General features: G+C 40.6%; 1 protein-coding gene across 10 annotated transcripts in view; it reads left to right on the top strand.

The window, feature by feature from the left end:
* otofa (otoferlin a) overlaps positions 1-17,902 on the top strand; it is a 547,981-nt gene that overhangs the window by 424,686 nt on the left and 105,393 nt on the right. For all 10 annotated transcript variants that reach the window (XR_011340468.1, XM_069886486.1, XM_069886480.1 and 7 more), the window contains 3 exons: positions 161-384; positions 6,257-6,365; positions 8,124-8,307. Coding sequence is in view for 9 of the 10 variants with exons in the window: in XM_069886486.1 (XP_069742587.1) it covers positions 161-384; positions 6,257-6,365; positions 8,124-8,307 (517 nt within the window). In the remaining variant the exon portion in view is untranslated. The remainder of the gene's footprint in view (positions 1-160; positions 385-6,256; positions 6,366-8,123; positions 8,308-17,902) is intronic.

Here is a 17,902-nt window from a genome sequence, read left to right on the forward strand (position 1 = left end):
TAAGGGATCGTGACTTTTTTTTTCCAAGTTTTGCTCAACAGCATCTGAAGGTAAAAACAAAGAATACTTTCATTTTCTTCAGAAATTTGATTTGCAATTCTAGCCTGTCAGCTAAATTAATTCCATCCATTAAGAGAGTGTCATCATTTCTTTTTTATAGGGTTTCTGCCCACTTTTGGCCCTTCCTGGGTGAACATGTATGGTTCCACTCGTAACTACACATTAATGGATGAACATCAGGACTTGAATGAAGGGCTTGGCGAGGGTGTTTCCTTCAGAGCTCGATTACTTATCAGTATTGGTATGGAAATCTTAGACACATCCTCAACAGAAATAATGAATTCTACTGAAGTTCAAGTTGAGTCGATACAACAGCTATCAGATGTAAGTATTACCTGTGAAATTGAGTGCTACGTCATCCTGCTATTCTTGTTCATAAAGAAAATAGATGTACAAATATTATACTGAAACCTTAAATCTTGTCTGCAATTGACAAATGCATTAAATTTCTCCTGCTTTTTATTAATTGAAGTAGTTTCCATATGAAACAGAAAGATCAAGTAATAGCACCAAATAATTTGTTGCAGGTACTACATTTTTATGCAGAATCAGAATTTAATGTCATGAACATGTCATGAAATTCATTGTTTTGCGGTAACTTCACAGTCCAAGCATGTATATAAGCACCTGACAACATCAATGAAAATAGTGCAAGAGAAAGAAAAAGACAAAGTAAGGCTGTGTTTGTGGTTCATTGCTCATTCAAGAATCTTGACCACAGAGGTGAAGAGGCTGTCAATGGGCTACCGAGTGCTTGTCTTCAGGCTCCTCTACCTTTTTCCTGCTTGTAGCAGAGTGAAGAGGGCATGGCCTGGGTGGTGGGCATCTGTGAGGATCAAAGCTGCTTCTTAAAGCACCACCTCTTGAAGATGTCCTCGATAAAGACTGGTACCCACGATGTCACAGGTTGAGTTAACAAACCTCTGGAGTTTTTTCTTGCCCTGAAAGTTGGCACATCTGTACCAGCCAGTGATGCAACCAGCCAGAATGCTCTCCACGGTACACCTGCAGAGGTTTTCGAGAGCCTTCATACTGAATCTCCTCAAACTCCTCACAAAGAATAGCTGCTGACGAGCCTTCTTCTTGATTGCACCAACATGTTGACAACCAAGGAGATGCTGACAACCAAGCATTTGAAGTTTTTGACCCACTCCATTGCTGACCCTTCAATAAGGATTAGTTCGTGTTCTCCTGATTTCCTCCTGGTCCATAGTCAGCTCCTTGGTTTTGCTAATGTTGAGTGCAAGCTTGTTGTTGTGACACCACTCAACTAGCTGATCTATCTCCCTTCTATACACTTCCTCGTTGCCCTTTGTGATTCTGCTGACAACCAGGGTGTAATTAGCATATTTATAGATAGCATTTGAATTGAGTAGATAACCACAGTGATGAGCGTAGAGTAAGTTGAGCAGTAGGCTAAGCACACATCCTTGAGGTGCACCTGTGTTGGCCATCAGTGAAGAGGAGACATTGTTTCCATTTTGCACTGACTGTGATCTTCTGATGAGGAAGTCAAGGATCCAGGGTTTAGAGCTTGTTAGCCAGCTCTGAGGGGATAATGATGTTGAAGGCTGAGCTGGTCAATGAAGACAGCAGTATGTATGAGTTGCTATTTTCTAGGTAATTCAGAGCTGAGTGGAGAACCAATGATATTGCATCTGCTGTGGAGCAATTGTGATGGTAGACGAATTGCAGTGGGTCCAATCCAGTATGTGTTTATAATGGCAATAACAAACCTCTCTAAGCATTTCTTCACAGTAGATGTGAGTGCTGTTTATTAGGTGATGGTCATTGAGCCAGCTCACTCTGCTCTTTTTGGGCACCAGGGGTGATTTGCGACCCTTTTGAAGCAGATGGGAACCTTCAACTGCAGCAGCAAAAGACTGAAAATTTGGAATGTCCAATTGCAGCAGTGAAAGATTGAAAATCTCTGTGAACAGTCCAGCTAGTTGATTGGCAAAGACTTCAGTACCTTGGCAGGCACATCATCAGGGCCTGATGCTTTGCAAGTGTTCACCCACTTGAATAATGTTCTGACGTCAGCCTCAGACAGATGTGACAGAGTATTTAATGCCATGGTCACAACCAACTTCTCCCATTTGGATGGTTTTGGTTTGGAGATGAGCACTGGTGGCTGTGATGTTTTCTTTTTGTCATTGCAAATTGCATTGATGAATATGTCCTCAATGGTTCACAGAGAATATTTCATTATCGTTCTTCTGAAATGAAGACTCCTAATTCCTCCTCCCCATCCCCTCAAAAAAATGAACCACCATATTTGATGTTTTGTGCCTTCAATGTGAAGTTGACAAATAGTTTAATTTTGGGATCTTTTTATTAAGGGCTAGATTATACTAGGTGAGCTATACAGCTGAAAATTGCCTTCTGCTGACCCCACACAGCCACACTTACCTGGATCAGCTATGTTGGGCCAATGTTGCTGGTCATCCAAAGTCTCTAATTTAGTATCGAGATCCAAACAGTGATTCAGCCTTGGGCAGTGCAGAACGTAGAGGAGAGCAAAGCTGGTTAAATGAAGAGTACAATAGGAACCAGAGGCTAAAAATTAACAATTATGCTCAGCAATGACCAGTTCCAATAACAGGTGCGTTGAACCACCAACCTTGGACATTTAATGACATTACTATTTCCAGCACCCCAATATCAATGTTCCAGGGACCACAACTCAACTAGACCAGCCAACTAGATACTGTAGCTACAAGAGCTAGTCAGAAGCTGTCTGTCCTGTAGAAAAGACTCACCACTTGACATCTCAAAACTTTTCCATCAACTGCAGGGCATGTCAGGACCATGACTTAATTCTCTCCACTTGCCTGGATGACTGCAGCCCTTTTGACTAACACCCTCATCCTAAACATTAATTCCTCCAAGGCACAGTAGTTGAAGAGTGTACTCTTTAATAATTACTCAAATAGTTTACTCCAAACAACATTTCCTAAACTTCCTTTCTTGACCTCATCAGGAACAACACATCTACATATTTCTCACAAAGAGGTCCACCATCCTGTTACCATTCTCACTGGGACTAATTCCTATAACTCCCTCTCCCACCATACCTCTCCCTCTCTCACCCTCTCCCACCATACCTCACCCTCTCCCACCCTCTCCCACCATACCTCTCCCTCTCTCACCCTCTCCCACCATACCTCTCCCACCATACCATGTGATTACCTCCAAGAGAAGGTCAGCAGCATTTCAAGGTGTCAAGAGCAATTAAGAAGGACAATAAATTCCTACCTTGACACTAATGACCTCCTTTAGGCTTCAGCCTTCTAACCACAATTGGATCCACAATCACTTAAAATTTCTCCAGGACCAACTCACCTCATAGGTTCCTATTCCCAACATCTCCAAACCTAGTAGGGGGCACATCCATCACCTGCTACTTATAGAACATTAGAGAACAGTTCGGGCCCTTCAGCCCACAATGTTGTGTCGACCTATATAAACCTACTCAACAATCTAAACCTTCCCTACCTCATACCCACAGCCATCTATTTTTATTTCATTTACATGTCTGTCTAAGAGTCTTTTAAATGTCCTTCCAGGCTCATGTGGCCTCCTTTATACTTAACGGCCTCACCTTCAGTTGAGTCGTCCTTCTGTTCTTCACATATGCATAGAACACTTTGGGATTTTCCTTAATCCGTCTTGCCAAGACCACCTCATGTCTCCTTCTAGCTCTCCAGAGTCGCTCAATTTCTTTCCCAGCTATTATATAATTCTTATTAGACCTTCATGATTTTTCTTCCTAATCCTTATGAATGCTTCTTTCTTCCTCTTAACCAGCTGTCTCATCTCTTTTAACAACTACAGTTCATTTTTTTCTATCATATTTTCCCTGACTGGGTGGGATAAACAAATCCAAAATTCTCTGCAAGTGGTCTCTAAACATCCTCCACCTTACTTCTGTGCTTTTCCCTGAGAGCATCTGTTCCCAATTTACTCACCCCAGTTCTTGCCTAATATCATCATAATTAGCCCATCCCCAATTCAACACTTTACCATTTTAAATTTAAGACAAGTTCTTTCAGCCCACAAGCCTGTCCCGCCAATTACACCTAATTGACCAGCAACTCTGGTACGTTTTGAAGGGTGGAAGCAAACTGGAGAACCCAGAGGCAACCCATGCAGACACAGAGAGAACAAACAAACTCCTTACTGACAGTGCCGGATTCGAACCCCAGACACTGGCCTGTAACAGCATTGTGCTGACCACTACACTAACCATGCCACTCTACTTTATGTCTACTCCTATCCTTGTCCATAGCTATGCTCAAGGTCAAGGATGCTCCCCACCAAGAACACTGTCACCTGACTAGGTTCATTACCTAGTACGAGATCCAGCATGGGCTCTCCTCAGTTTGTTCACATACTGTGTCAGGAATTCTTGGACATACCTGACAGTTTCTGCCCCGTCTATCCCTCTTGCAGTAAGGAGGCGTCAATCTATATGAGGAAAATTGAAATCTCCCATAACAGCAACAGTTATTTTTGCACCTTTCCAAAATCTTCCTACTTATTTGCTTCTCAGTGTCCCCAGGGCTATTTAGGGGCTACCTAATCCTACATCTGATACTAATCTTATCCCTAAATCTAGTACCCCTCCAAAAGAATAATTCAAACAGAGACTGCATGCCAGAGATACCTTTACAAACACTAACAAACTCAAAACACCATAATAATAACACTTTTCAAACACCTCTGTCATTCAGATATTTAAATGAGGAAACTTTAACAAGCAATTAAAAAGTTAAAAATATTAAAACATTTGAAAGTCATTTAAAAGTAAGTTTCTCGGCCTCTCAATTTGAGTCCTGGAATCCTCTTTGATGTTGATAGGTTTCAGATCCTGTTTCAGACTAATTTGGAAAAATATGCAAGTGGCAATTACAAAGTGAGGTTGATCTCCACAGGAGGACGTTACTGAGAAATCGCACCTTTGAATCTTTGTGTAAGTCCTGGATTCGCAATCAGTGAGTGTAAATCCAAGACTTGGATAAGTTCAAATGGCATTCCACATTCAGAAGGGCCAGCCAACCACGTGGCCTGTACAATTCAACCCATTGTCAAAGGCATTCTTCCGTTGCAAAAAAAGCATTGTACAAAATGATAGTCCATAAATTCGATGTGATTGTAAACTTAAACTCTGGCCTGGCAGCTGTTAACTTCAACCAGCCCTCCCACTCCACCCTGACAACTCCCACCCCACCCCTGCACAGTCTCCATGAAGGGAGATGGAGATCCTATCAGGTTCAAGAAGTCTACTTTGTGAATCTGTCATGAAGAGATATTTGCTTCACAGCATTGTATACTTTATGCTGCCTTAGATCCTTTAGACCACACATGTCAAACTCAGGCCCGCGGGCCAAATTTGGCCCGTGATATAATTACATTTGGCCCGCAAGATCATATTAAATATGTATTAGAGCTGGCCCACTGACCGCTGCGCCAGTATAGTGCATGCACAGCTAATACTACAAATCCCAGAATGCTTTGCAAATGAGTTGGCGCCAGCCCACCAGCCCGCTAATCGCCCCCACCTCCTCTGTTTACTTTCATTAGCATCTGCGACCTGTCGCCCAACTCACATGTAATAAACCCCTTACAAAAAATGGCCAAACGAAAGACAGAAAACAGGACCTTTCAAGACAGGTGGGAAGCAAACTCTGACCCCAGAGTTTGATGAACTTGCATCTAAGAAGAGATGCCAAGTATCTGGTTTGGACCCAGGTGCATCAGAGTAGATCACAGTGTAGCAAGCTAAGCTTGGATTCATATTTTCTTTGGTTAACTATGGACTGTTCATAGTTGAAAGATTGAATTTTTATTGAAGCAAGTTGTTTTTTTTGACTTGTTGGCTTGTGAAAAAAAATACATTAAAAAGGAGCTTAAAGGCTATAGAGAAATATTATTTATTGAATATTTTATTTCTCATTTGTTAATGCTTCTTCTGGAAAGAGTTTAACCAAAACTATTATTAAACATTGAAAATTTTCAATAAATATTTAGTTTGGCCCACGACTTAGTCCAAGTTTTTAATTTTGACCCTCTGTGAATTTGAGTTTGACACCCCTGCTTTGACCAATATTAAGAGAATTGAGAACCATATTGAAGGACCAGTTCTTGAAATGAGAACAACATTGTATGAATATGTTTGAATTTTTAATCATAGAATTCTACAGGAAAAATTGAGGAATTTTTCCTCTTTGGTGCCTTCTTGGAAGCAACAATGCTTGACAGGAGAATTGGAGATAAACCAGTCAATTTTGAAGTTACAATAGGTAAGTGCAATTTTCAGCTTTGGTTCTCCTTCATGAACAACTAGTAAGAAATTGTTCATCTTGAACCCATGATTGAAATGAATAGATCTAATTTCACAGTGTGTCAGCGGGTAGGTAATGGATGAAAACCTTCTCAATTTCCCACCTTGCAGTAGGTATCACCTCACATAGATAGCAGTGGATCTTAGTTTATCTACTTGTCATATATTCTCAACACAATTACTTTTGTTGAGAGATTTTTCAGGAAAAGGAACAACCAAGTAGACAGTAAACTAATAACATTTTGAGAAGTAAAACATTGTTTAAAAAATGCCTTCACCTTTGGAAACTGAAGCTTTTCTGATAACTGGAAAAATGCCAATATTCCAAAGTATAATTAAGTAATATTTTAATGTCATATGGATATTCATTGAATTATCTTTGCAGTTCCTTTATTCTAATTAGATCAATTGTGCTTGTTTAATTCTGGCACTATCTAACAAAGACCACAAGATGTGTGGTTTGGACTGGAGTTGGTGGAGTGTATTGTCTCAGAGCTACAGAGGAATTATCAAGCGCAATAATTTCCCCAAGTCAACCTAAATATGCATTTAATATTGTGTTCAGGACTTTTCTATAAAATTTGCCAAAATTATTATTGTGCCCATGCACTGAATCCAAATGAAGGAGCTAATTCTCATATGGTGAAACAGAATATGGTGAAACAGAAGTGCAAATCAATAATAGGGAAATAGTCACCTTTTGGGGGGGTTTCTATAAAATATATATTTTCTGAATTAAACCCCAAGGGTCTGTTTGCATGCTGGTTAACTCTAGGATGTGATGAAATCTATTGCATGAAGTGTATTGCATTCCAGTTTTTTGAGCATTTGCCACATTAACACCTGTGATTATAATGTTTCCCTAGATCAAGGAATTTTAGCCTCTCTCCACTGTTAAGCATTGGCTTAATTAAATATAAGCTTATTAAAGAAGTTATAATTGGGTTAGTTGTTAGGTTGCATGCATTTCACAGACACAGCCTTGCAAAGTTCCAAAGGCAGGTGTAAACAGAAGGTTTTGCAAGCAAAGCCTGGAAACTGCAACATTTGCAATCTGAAACAAAAAAAACAGTACCTGGAACATCAGGAGGAGAGGGGCAGAGAATGAGAGAGAAGGCAGTAAGCAGGAGGCAGTCTGAGAAAAGGCTGAACAGAAAAGAATTCTGCTGAAAAGACTCCTTTTTCAAGACTGAGCAGAGTTCTGGTGTGGTACTCTCTGTGGAGATCAAGAGTGTGGCTGGTCTTCCTGGTGTGGCAAAGAGGAGAGGATCTCTCTAGGAAGAATCAGGAAAGAAGATGACTTTCTTCTGGAGGACACTTCTGTTTGGGGTGTCCAACAAGCAACAACCATCTCTCTGAAACCCTCCACAACTTTCCTGCCTGTTAATTCTAAGTAAAGCACTGAAGTTTGCTTGAATGTAATGACTGATTCTGTACACAGGATTGAAGATTACTGGAAACTAGCCTTGGAAACGTGGACAGTGGAAAATTGGCCAGTAAAAAGGACTTTCTTGAAGACACATTACACACACTTGTGCTTAAATTAGATTGTGGGAAGGGATTGTGTAAATAACTTAGTGTTAATAAGTTAAGTGTTGATCTTGTGGTTCTATACTCAGAGGATTAAACTAATTTTGTTGAAGGAATCATTGCTTTGGTGTATTTCTATTGCTGCTGGTATATGGGATTTACTGAACTCGTTACACCACCTTCCTAGGTAACTATGGAAACCAATTTGATGGAACAAGCAAGCCAATAATTCGTAAGAGAAAAGGTGGAGGGGATGGAGACGAGGAGGAGTCAGAGCTTCTCCAGAACTCTAGTGAAGATGAAGCAGATGATGACGGGGACCTTGTTTCTGTGTCCTGCACTCCACCAATGAAACCCGTTATTACTGACAGGTCAGTGTTCTAAACAGAAAGGAGATTATCAACAAATTGATGTTTTGTCTTTAGCAGAAAGAATAATGTGACTGCAAGCACATAGCTCGGTTCCACTGTCCTGTTTTCCTTTCAGCAATAAAGAAGTTCTGTTAATACCCATCTTTAATTTTTCTAAGTTTAAGCTTATTTGTCACAAAATACCCTATACAGTGAAATACCTTCTTCTGTGTCCAGACTAGCAGGTTATCTCCAACAGCTATATGAAGAGCACAATTTACAGACCATGGGATAACAATGAAAAGGAAGATCAATTAGCACCAAGCAAAAGTAGCAGGTTAATAATGATATAGAGTTCATTCTGGAGGCCTGAGAACTGCTGTGAATCTACCTTTAAGCCTGTTGGTGCATGCTTTACTCAGGAGTTTCTAAACGGCACTTAAATGTGGCATCTTAATTCCAGAGGAGAGGCATCAAGAGGCTCATTTCCATTTATTTCATAATATTGTGAAGTAAGATAACAGACTTCTGGAACTGGTTCAGCATGCTTTGGTCCAAAGCAGATAACATAGAGAAAATCAACTTAAATCACTGCTTGTATTGATGTACATCTGTATTTAAATACAAATAGGTTATTGGAATTGGCCTGTTACATTGTTGGGCCAAACTTACAACCAAAACAAAAATTCCTCTGTGCATTGTATATAAACCATGAACCTAATTACTAAAGGCACAATTACATTTTGTAATTTGTATTAAATCCTCTCTTCTTCATTCCTATTAAATAAGTAATTTATGTGACACCAGATATTGTTCTGCATTAATCTAATTAGAACTAGTTTTTACCCCACATTTAGACGAGTGAAATGTGGGGACAGAGACAGTGTGTAGTAGGTCTGGACAACTGGAAGGTGATCGCAGAAAGCTAAAACTTTATCTTAAAATGCAGACCTAAGTTTATCCAGTTCATGAGAAAAAACAAGCAAGGCAATGTTAGGGTATGATTCTGTTTTGATCTTAAAAATCATTGATAAGGATTGAAAAATGTTTTCCCAAAATGGGACACCCCCAAAAAGTATGATGCTTCAAACAATTTTACACTTCTCTCATAATGGATCTGCATAAAAATGAAATCATTTAAGTTTGGACATATGTATTCTATGTATCACCTTAAATTGCAATTAAAAATGCCTTGAGCCAAACTAAGAGCAGAGTACCGGCCTTCATCTGAAAATGTTACATTGAGATCATGTTTTTAACATGTTGGTAGCTAGACGAGCAATTTTAATGAAATGGAAAGATGAATCTTCACCTACTCATCACAGTAGTTACATGGTGTAATGTCATATTTAAGATTGGAGAAAATTAGATGCAACATTATGGATAGAAAGCTTCAATTTGAAACAATGTGAAGCCCATTCATAGAATACTATCACGATTGGCAGATTTAAGTAATTTGGATGCTCCGGTGATTCTCTGTCTAGTTCTGATGGTTGCTATTCGATCCATATCTTTACTTTTTTTTCTCCAGAAGGTAATCTTGATTAGAGAGAGGGGCCTAGATTAAATTTAGTTTGTTTTTTTGTTTACGTTTTTTTCTTTGTATTCCTATTTTAGATTAACTGATTATGTACGGGTTTTATTATGGTTATCATAGATCATATTATCACATTAGACAGATGCTACTCTGTGTTATGACCTCGGCTTGGTATAATGTAACTCAATTGGTTTCTATCCAGAATTATTGTTAAGTAATAATGTTTAATCAACCAATATGGATGGCTTTGAATTCCATTTATATTAATTTGTGATGTGCATATGATATGACCAGTCATTTGCCATATTAGATGACTTTGCAGGATTAATAAGTTAAACAATAAAAATATTTTAAAAAGAAAGGAAGTGATCGCAGGAGGTTGAAGAATGGTTACAGGACTCTCTTGAGTCAGCAGATTGGGCGGTGTTCAAGGACTCAACTGAGGACCTGAATGATTAAACCAGGGCTGTCAAAGGCTTCTACAAAACAGTTGTGGATGAGTGTATCCCCACCATATTGTTCAGGATTTTCCCCCAAACAGAAGCCCTGGATGAACAATGAAATCTGGAACCTGCTGAAAGCCAGATCACAGGCACTTAAGTGTGGAGATGCAAATCAATACAGAAGAAGCAGGTTCTGAACTACGGAAAGCTTTCTCCCAGACGAAGTAGAGGTTCGGATGAAAATGGAAACAACAAAGGATACCCGACAGCTGTGGCGGGACCTAAATGCCATAACCTGATACAAAACAAAATCTGGTACAGTAGCAGATAGCAAAGCTTCACTCCCAGAGGAACTCAATGCCTTCTACATCAGATTTGATCACAATAACAGAGAAGAACCACCCCTCCACCCTCTACACCCCCATGTCCCCTGATGATCCTATACTGTCTGTATCCAAGGATGATGTGTGCTGTCTTCAGGAGAGTGAATCCAAAAAAAGCATCTGGTTCAGACAGAGTTCCTGGCTGAGTATTAAAAATCTGTGCTGAATAACTTACCAATGTATTCACAGCTATCCAACATCTCACTCCAGCAGGGAGTGGCACCCACCTGTTTCAAATTGGCATCAATCCTACTGGTTTCAAAGAAAAGCATAATAACCTGCCATAATGACTATTGACCAGGAGTACTTACTGGTGATGAAGTGTTTTGAAAGGTTGAAAATGAAGCATATCACCTCTTGTCTGAACAGCGACATGCATGTGTTCCAGTTTGCCTATCATAGCAAAAGGTCTACAGTAGGTGACACCTCACTGACTACACAAAGCCCTGGAACACCTGGACAGTAAAGGTGCATTCATCAGGATGCCATTTATTGACTACAATTTGGCATTTAACACTATCATCCATTCAAAACTGATCAGCAAACTCCAAGACCTGGGACTAAACACCCAACTATGTAATTATATCATGCATTTCCCCTCCTCCAGACCACAATCACTGAAGATTTGTGAGAACATCTCCACAATCTTCATCAGTATCGGAAAACCACAGGGCTGCTTTCTTAGCCCCCTGTTCTACTCAATTTACACCTATGACTGTATGGCTCGGTACGACAATTACACCATCTACAAATTTGCAACGATACCATGGTAGTGAGTTGTGTAAAGAAATGTGAGTGATCAGGCATACAAGAGGAGATTGAAAATTTGGCTGAATGGTGTAACAACAACTTTGCACTCAATGTCACCAAAACTAAGGTCCTGATTGTTGACTTCAGGAAGGGAAAATGATCATTGGGGGGATCAGAGATGGAAAAGGTGAGAAAATTTAATTGTCACTATCTTGGAGTATCTTTCCTGGACCTAAGACACTAATGGCATTGTGAAAAAAAGCACAACAGCACCTTTACTTCTTCAGGAGTTTGTGGAAGTTTGGTATGGCATTGGAAACCCTGGCAAATTTCTACAAATGTGTGGTGGAAAGTGTGCTGAACAGCTGCATGTGTAAATGAGAGGGTAGAGGAGAGAGGAGGAGCTACAGACAGGAGAGAGAGAGGAGTCAAAGCTAGTGTTTAAAAAGAGTTAGAAAGGAAATAAAAGGTTAAGCAGATTGTTGATTTGTGGGAGGGAGTCATTGGGATAGTTTGGCAGGGACAGCAACAAAAGGAAGGATAGCTAAAGAGGAGTGGCCCAGTGTAGAGGTGGAGCTCTGAGGCATCAGCTCGAGAGGCTTCAGCGAGGAGAGGCTGAGGAAGAGTTTAGTCCCAGTGAGGTAAGGCAGGTAAGATTCTTTAATTAATTAATTAAGGAGAGGGTAATGGAGTCAGCGGTTATGGCAGTCCATTACTCTGGTTGTAAGATGTGAGAAGTCAGGGACAGCACATTTATTTCTGATGACTACATCTGCAAAAGGTGCATCCAACTACTGTTCCTGACAAACTGAATTAGGGGCCTGGAGTTGGATGAACTACGAATCTTAAGGGAGGCAGAGATAGCAATAGACAGTAGTCTCAGGGAGGCAGTCATCTCTAAAGGTCAGGAGACAGGTAACTGGGTGACTGTTGGGAGAGGGAAGGGGAAGAGGCAGAAAGAGAAGAGCTCCCCTGTGGCCATTCCCCTCAACAAGTATACAGTTTTAGATACTGTTAGGGGAACAACCTACCGGGTATAAGTCAAGGTGGTCGCATATCTGGCTGCCCCCTCCCCCGGCTCAGAAGAGAAGGGGGGGAGAAGAGGAGAGCAATGATGGTGATTGGGACTTATTGGTTAGACAAGTGGATAGGAGGTTCTGTGATCAAGATCGAGGCTCCCAGATGATATTTTGCCTCCCAGGTGCCAGGGTCAGGGATATCTCTGATCAAGTTCATAACATTCTGGAGGGGGAGGGCGAGCAGGTGGATGTCATGGTCCATGTGGGGACTAATGAATTAGAAAGTAGGGATGAAGTCCTAAAGAGGGAATATAGGGAGTTAGGAAGGAAGATGAAAAGCAGGACCTTGGGTGGTAATCTCAGGATTGCTGCCTGTACCATATGCCAGAGAGGGTAGAAACAGGAAGTTGTGGCTGAAGAGTTGGTGCCAGGGGCAGGGGTTCAGATTTGTGGATCATTGGGATCCCTTCTGGGGAAGGTCTGACCTGTACAAAAAGGACAGGCTGCACCTGAAGTGGAGGGGGACCAATATCCTGGTGGACAGATTTGCTAGATCTGTTGGGGAGGGATTAAACTAGTTTAGCAGGAGGGTGGAAATCAGAATTTGAGTGCAGAGATTAGGGTAGAAGGACAAAAGCACATTCTGAGTTGGTGAGGAAGGACAGGCAGGGGGAAAAAAATATAAAGGCAGCCAGTCAGAGGTTTGAAATGTGTCTACTTCAATGCTAGGAGTATGAGGAATAAAGGGGATGACCTTGGAGTACGTGGAACTACAATGATATGGCTGTTACTGAAACTTGGATGGAGGAAGGGAAAGATTGTCTGATGCAGGTACCTGGGTTTAGGTGCTTAAAAGGAATAGGTTGGGAGGAGGAAAAGTGCGGGAGGAGTAACATTACTGGACAGGGATAGCATCATGGCTATAGAAAGGAAGGACGCTGCAGCGGGAGTGTCTACTGAATAGGTTTGGGTTGAAGTCAGAAATAGGAAGGGAGCTATCACTATGCTGGGGGTAGTCTATAGGCCCCCAAATAGCCTTCAGGACACTGAGGAACAGATAAGCAGGTGGAATTTGGAATTGTGTAGGAAATTCAGGCATGTAGAATTAAGGAGAACTGAAAGGCATTCTTTGTGAGTGAAGAACGGAATGATGATGAAAATGAAGGTGAGGCCGCTAAAGGATAAAGGAGGCAACATGTGCCTGGAGGCAGAGGAGGTTGGGGAGATCCTAAATGAATATTTTACCTCAGTATTCAGAAGAGAAAAGGACCTTGATCATGGTGAGGTTAAAATTGAACAGACCTATCTGCTGGACAATGTGGAGATTAAGGAAGCAGAAGTGTTGGATCTTCTTAAAAATATTAAGATTGATTAGTCCCCGGGGCCGGACGCAATATATCCCAGGCTGCTGAGAGAAGAGATAGCTGGGGCAGTAGCTATGATCTTTGAATCCTCTTTGGCCATATGGGAGGCGCCAGAGAGTGACAAATATAATCTCTTTGTTTAAAAAAGGTAATAAAGAGAATCCTGGGAATTATAGACTGGTGAGTCTTGCGTCAGTGGTGTGTAAACTAATGGAGTGGATTCTTAAGGATAGGATCTATGAACATTTGAAGAAGTACAGTCTACTCCAGGACAGTCAGCATTGATTTGAAAGGGGAACACAAGGAAGTTTACATCTGCAATGTATTCCTTACTTGAATCGGGAACTTCCAGGTAGGAGTTCTATAAATCAAAACAAAGATGGGAGTCAGACTTGAATATTAGTATTGGTGATAAAAACTGGCGATTTATGTCAGGACAGCATGACCATTGCAAAAAATGTAAGATATAGATTGGTGCAATATAACTTTTTGCATCAGCTAAATTACATAAATTAAATTCCAATATATCTGATGTACGTTTTAGATGCGGTGAAGAAACGGGAACCTTTTTACATTCCACTTGATCTTGATCTAAAGTGAAACTGTTTTGGTAAGATTTAAGAATGTTATTAGACCGGAATATTGGGAAACAATTGCCCAACGTCCAGAATTGTTTATCCCAGGAAATATTGTGGACATAAGTCCTAAAATGAGGCTGTCCAAGTACCAATCAGTATTTCTTAAATTTGAATTGGCGGTGGCCACGTAATGTATTGCAGTTACTTGGAAGTCTTATTCCTTTCTGGATATAGCCTGATGGAATGCTGAAATGCATAATTGTGTTCCCCTGGAGAAAATTACTTATAATCTAAGGAGGAAGTATAACATGGTTTTATAGGTATGGCTGCCAGACTTGCAGAATGCAGGGTTGAATATTTAGGGATACTTATTCTGTTCCTGAGTTCTGTGCCCTTGTTCTTTCCCCTATTTGAGATCTAAATAGAAAAGTAATTATTATCCTCTGAAGTGGATCCAAGATCCCAACATTTTCTCTTTCTTCCTTTTTCCTGCTTTTCTGTTTCTCTCTCATCTATTTTCTCTTTCTTTCCTTTCTCTTTTTCCATTTTGGTGTTTTGTTTGGGGGTGGGCCTGTTTGGAAATATGGAAAATCTTTATCATTGATTTTTTTAATTTCAATTTATGTATTTGAAATAGTTAATTCTTGATACATGTTTGACCACAAAATTAAACTATTCAAAACAAAAGATAGTCAGCATGTCTTTGTGAGCGGAAGGTTGTGCCTCACAAGTCTAATTAAGTTTTTTGAGGAGGTTACGAAAGAAATTGATGAAGGTAGGGCGGTAGGTGTGGTCTACGTGGATTTTAGCAAGGCATTTGACAACCGACTCAACCAGAAAATCATGAGTCACGGGATCAGTAGAAAATTGGCTGCATGGATTTAAAAAATGGCTTGTAGGAAGAAAGCAGTAGTGGGAGGAAAGTATTCTGCCTGGAGGTCAGTGACTATTGGAGTCCTGCATGGATCTGTTCTGGGACTCCCTGTTATTGTGATTTTTATAAATGGCCTGGATGAGGAGGCGGAAGGATGGCTCAGTAAGTTTGTGGATGACACGAAGATTAGAGGAGTGGTGGATGGAACTGAAGGTTGTCGAAGATTACAAGAGGATATAGATAGGATGCAGAGTTGGGCAGAAAAGTGGCAGATGGATTTCAATCTGGATAAGCGTGAGGTGATGCATTTTGGATGGACAAATCAGAAGACTGAGTACACGGTTAATGGTCAGTTACTTGCAAGTGTGGACCTTGGGGTGCAAATCCATACATCTCTCAAGGTTGCCACATAGGCTGATAGGATAGTTAAGAAAGTGTATGGGATGCTGGGATTCATTAATAGGGGGATTGAATACAGGAGTAGAGACGTCAACTCTACAAATCTTTGGGAAGACCACACTTGGAGTATTGTGTTCAGTTCTGGTCACTTCATTATAGGAAAGGTGTGGAAGCTATGAAAAGGATGCAGGGGAGATTTACCAGATGTTGCCTGGATTGGGAAACAAGTCTTATGAGGCAAGGTTTGCAGAGTTGGGACTTTTCTCTTTGGAGCACAGAAGGATAAGAGGAGACTTGATAGAAGTCTACAAGATTATGAGAGACATAGATAGCATGGATAGCCAACACCTGTTTCCGAGGTCAGGATCAGCAAACACCTGAGGACATATGTACAAAGTGAAGGGAGGGAAGTTTAGGGGAGACATCAGGGGTAAGTTTTTTTTACACAGAGAGTTGTGGGTATCTGGAATGCCTTTCCAGGGATGGTGGGGAAGCCTGAATCATTGGGAGCATTTAAGAGACTCTTAAACTCATGGATGAAAGGAAAATAGAGAATTATGGGGTAGGGAGGGTTTAGTACTTTTTTTCTAGGAAGGGATATATGGGTTGGCTCAACATTGAGAGCCTGTACTGTGCTATATTATTCTATGTTCTATAATAAACAAATGTAAACAACTGTGCAATACAGAGGGAAAAAAAACAATAAAGTGGAAAAGTAAGAGTTCTTAAATTAGTCCCCGATTGAGTCACGGTAAAAACACAATGCTGGAGAAAATGCAGCAGGTCAAATGGTGTCCTTTGTATAGCAAAGATAAAAATACATAACAAGGTTGCTATATTAAAGACACGGTTTGACCTGCTTTATTTTTCCAGCATTTTGTTTTTACTTCAACCACAGTTTCTGTAGATTTTTGTGTTTTGTTTTCCTGATTGAGTTTGTTGTTGAGGAGTCTGATGGTGGAGGGGTAGCAGCTGTTCATGAACCTGGTGGTGCAGGTCTTGTGATGTCTATACCTCTTTCCTGATGGTAGCAGCAGAATAGAGCGTATGCTGGATGATGTGATGATTGCTGCTGCTCTCCAACGGCAGCATTCCCCGTAAATGTTCTCGATGGTGGGAAGGGTTTTGCCTGTGATGTCCTGGACTGTGTCCACTACCTTTTGGAGAGCTTTACTCTCAGGGGCACCTGGTCCCCATACCAGACTGTGTTGCAACCACTAAGCACACTTTCCACCACACATCTGTAGAAATTTGCCAGGATTTCCAATGTTATTTCCAAACCTCCGTAAACTCCTGAGGAAGTAGAAGTGCTGACATGCTTTCTTCATGATGTCATTCGAGTGTTGGGTCCAGGAAAGATCCTCTGAGACTCCCAAGAACTTAAATTTATTCAACCTCTCCATTTCTGATCACTGGATCATACACATCTGGTTTTCCCTTTCTGAAGTCAACGATCAGCTCCTTGACTTTGTGACACTGAGAGTGAGGTTATTGTTTAAAATGACCACTATTTGAAGTTTTTAAGGTGGGCTTTCAGTCTCTGTTTTCTTTATTTCATTTCCCCACCTAAGGCCAGCTGCCAACTGCTACACTCTGAAATAGTAGGAGAGGGTAAGGGTGAGGAAGTAATTCTAATGCCACTTCAAGGACACAGCCGACACAAGAATAATTTGAAGTGATGACAGGAGCTAATAAATAGAAAATCAGATGAAAGGATATTTGAAAGGAACCTGAAAGGAACAATCTTTTAAATCTGATGCTGTTTCCCAGTAATGCTTCTAATTTGCTTTATATTTTGACAAGTCTGTTATGGTCACCATATAGCAACTTTGAACAGAATTATTGGAAGATCTACTCAACTATTATAAGTATTAGTCATATTTATGCACCATTGCTTAGTGTCTGGAGGACTGGCAGAAGTATTCATGAAAATAAAACTGGATTTCCTTGGGTTCCACTGATATTTTGTGATACTTCAGACAGGTCATCTGGTTGAGTAGTGATTACTCTGGACATCTTCTGATGATATTCTTCCCTGAACAGAAGTCCTATGGAGACTTGACTGCAGTTGAGGTTGTGAATAAATCTGTTGCAATTTTTTGTTATATCCCAAGTAAATGTCTCAGCCAGCGAGTTAAACATGTTGCATTGCTTGTGTTTTCTGTGAGGGTGAACAGTATCCAAAAGAAAGCAATATAAATTTAAATTTAGACATACAGTACAGTAACAGGCCCTTTTGGCCCATGCAGCCCAATTACACCCAATTGAT

The sequence above is a fragment of the Narcine bancroftii genome, chromosome 6, assembly GCF_036971445.1.
Source record: "Narcine bancroftii isolate sNarBan1 chromosome 6, sNarBan1.hap1, whole genome shotgun sequence".
NCBI lineage: Eukaryota > Metazoa > Chordata > Chondrichthyes > Torpediniformes > Narcinidae > Narcine > Narcine bancroftii.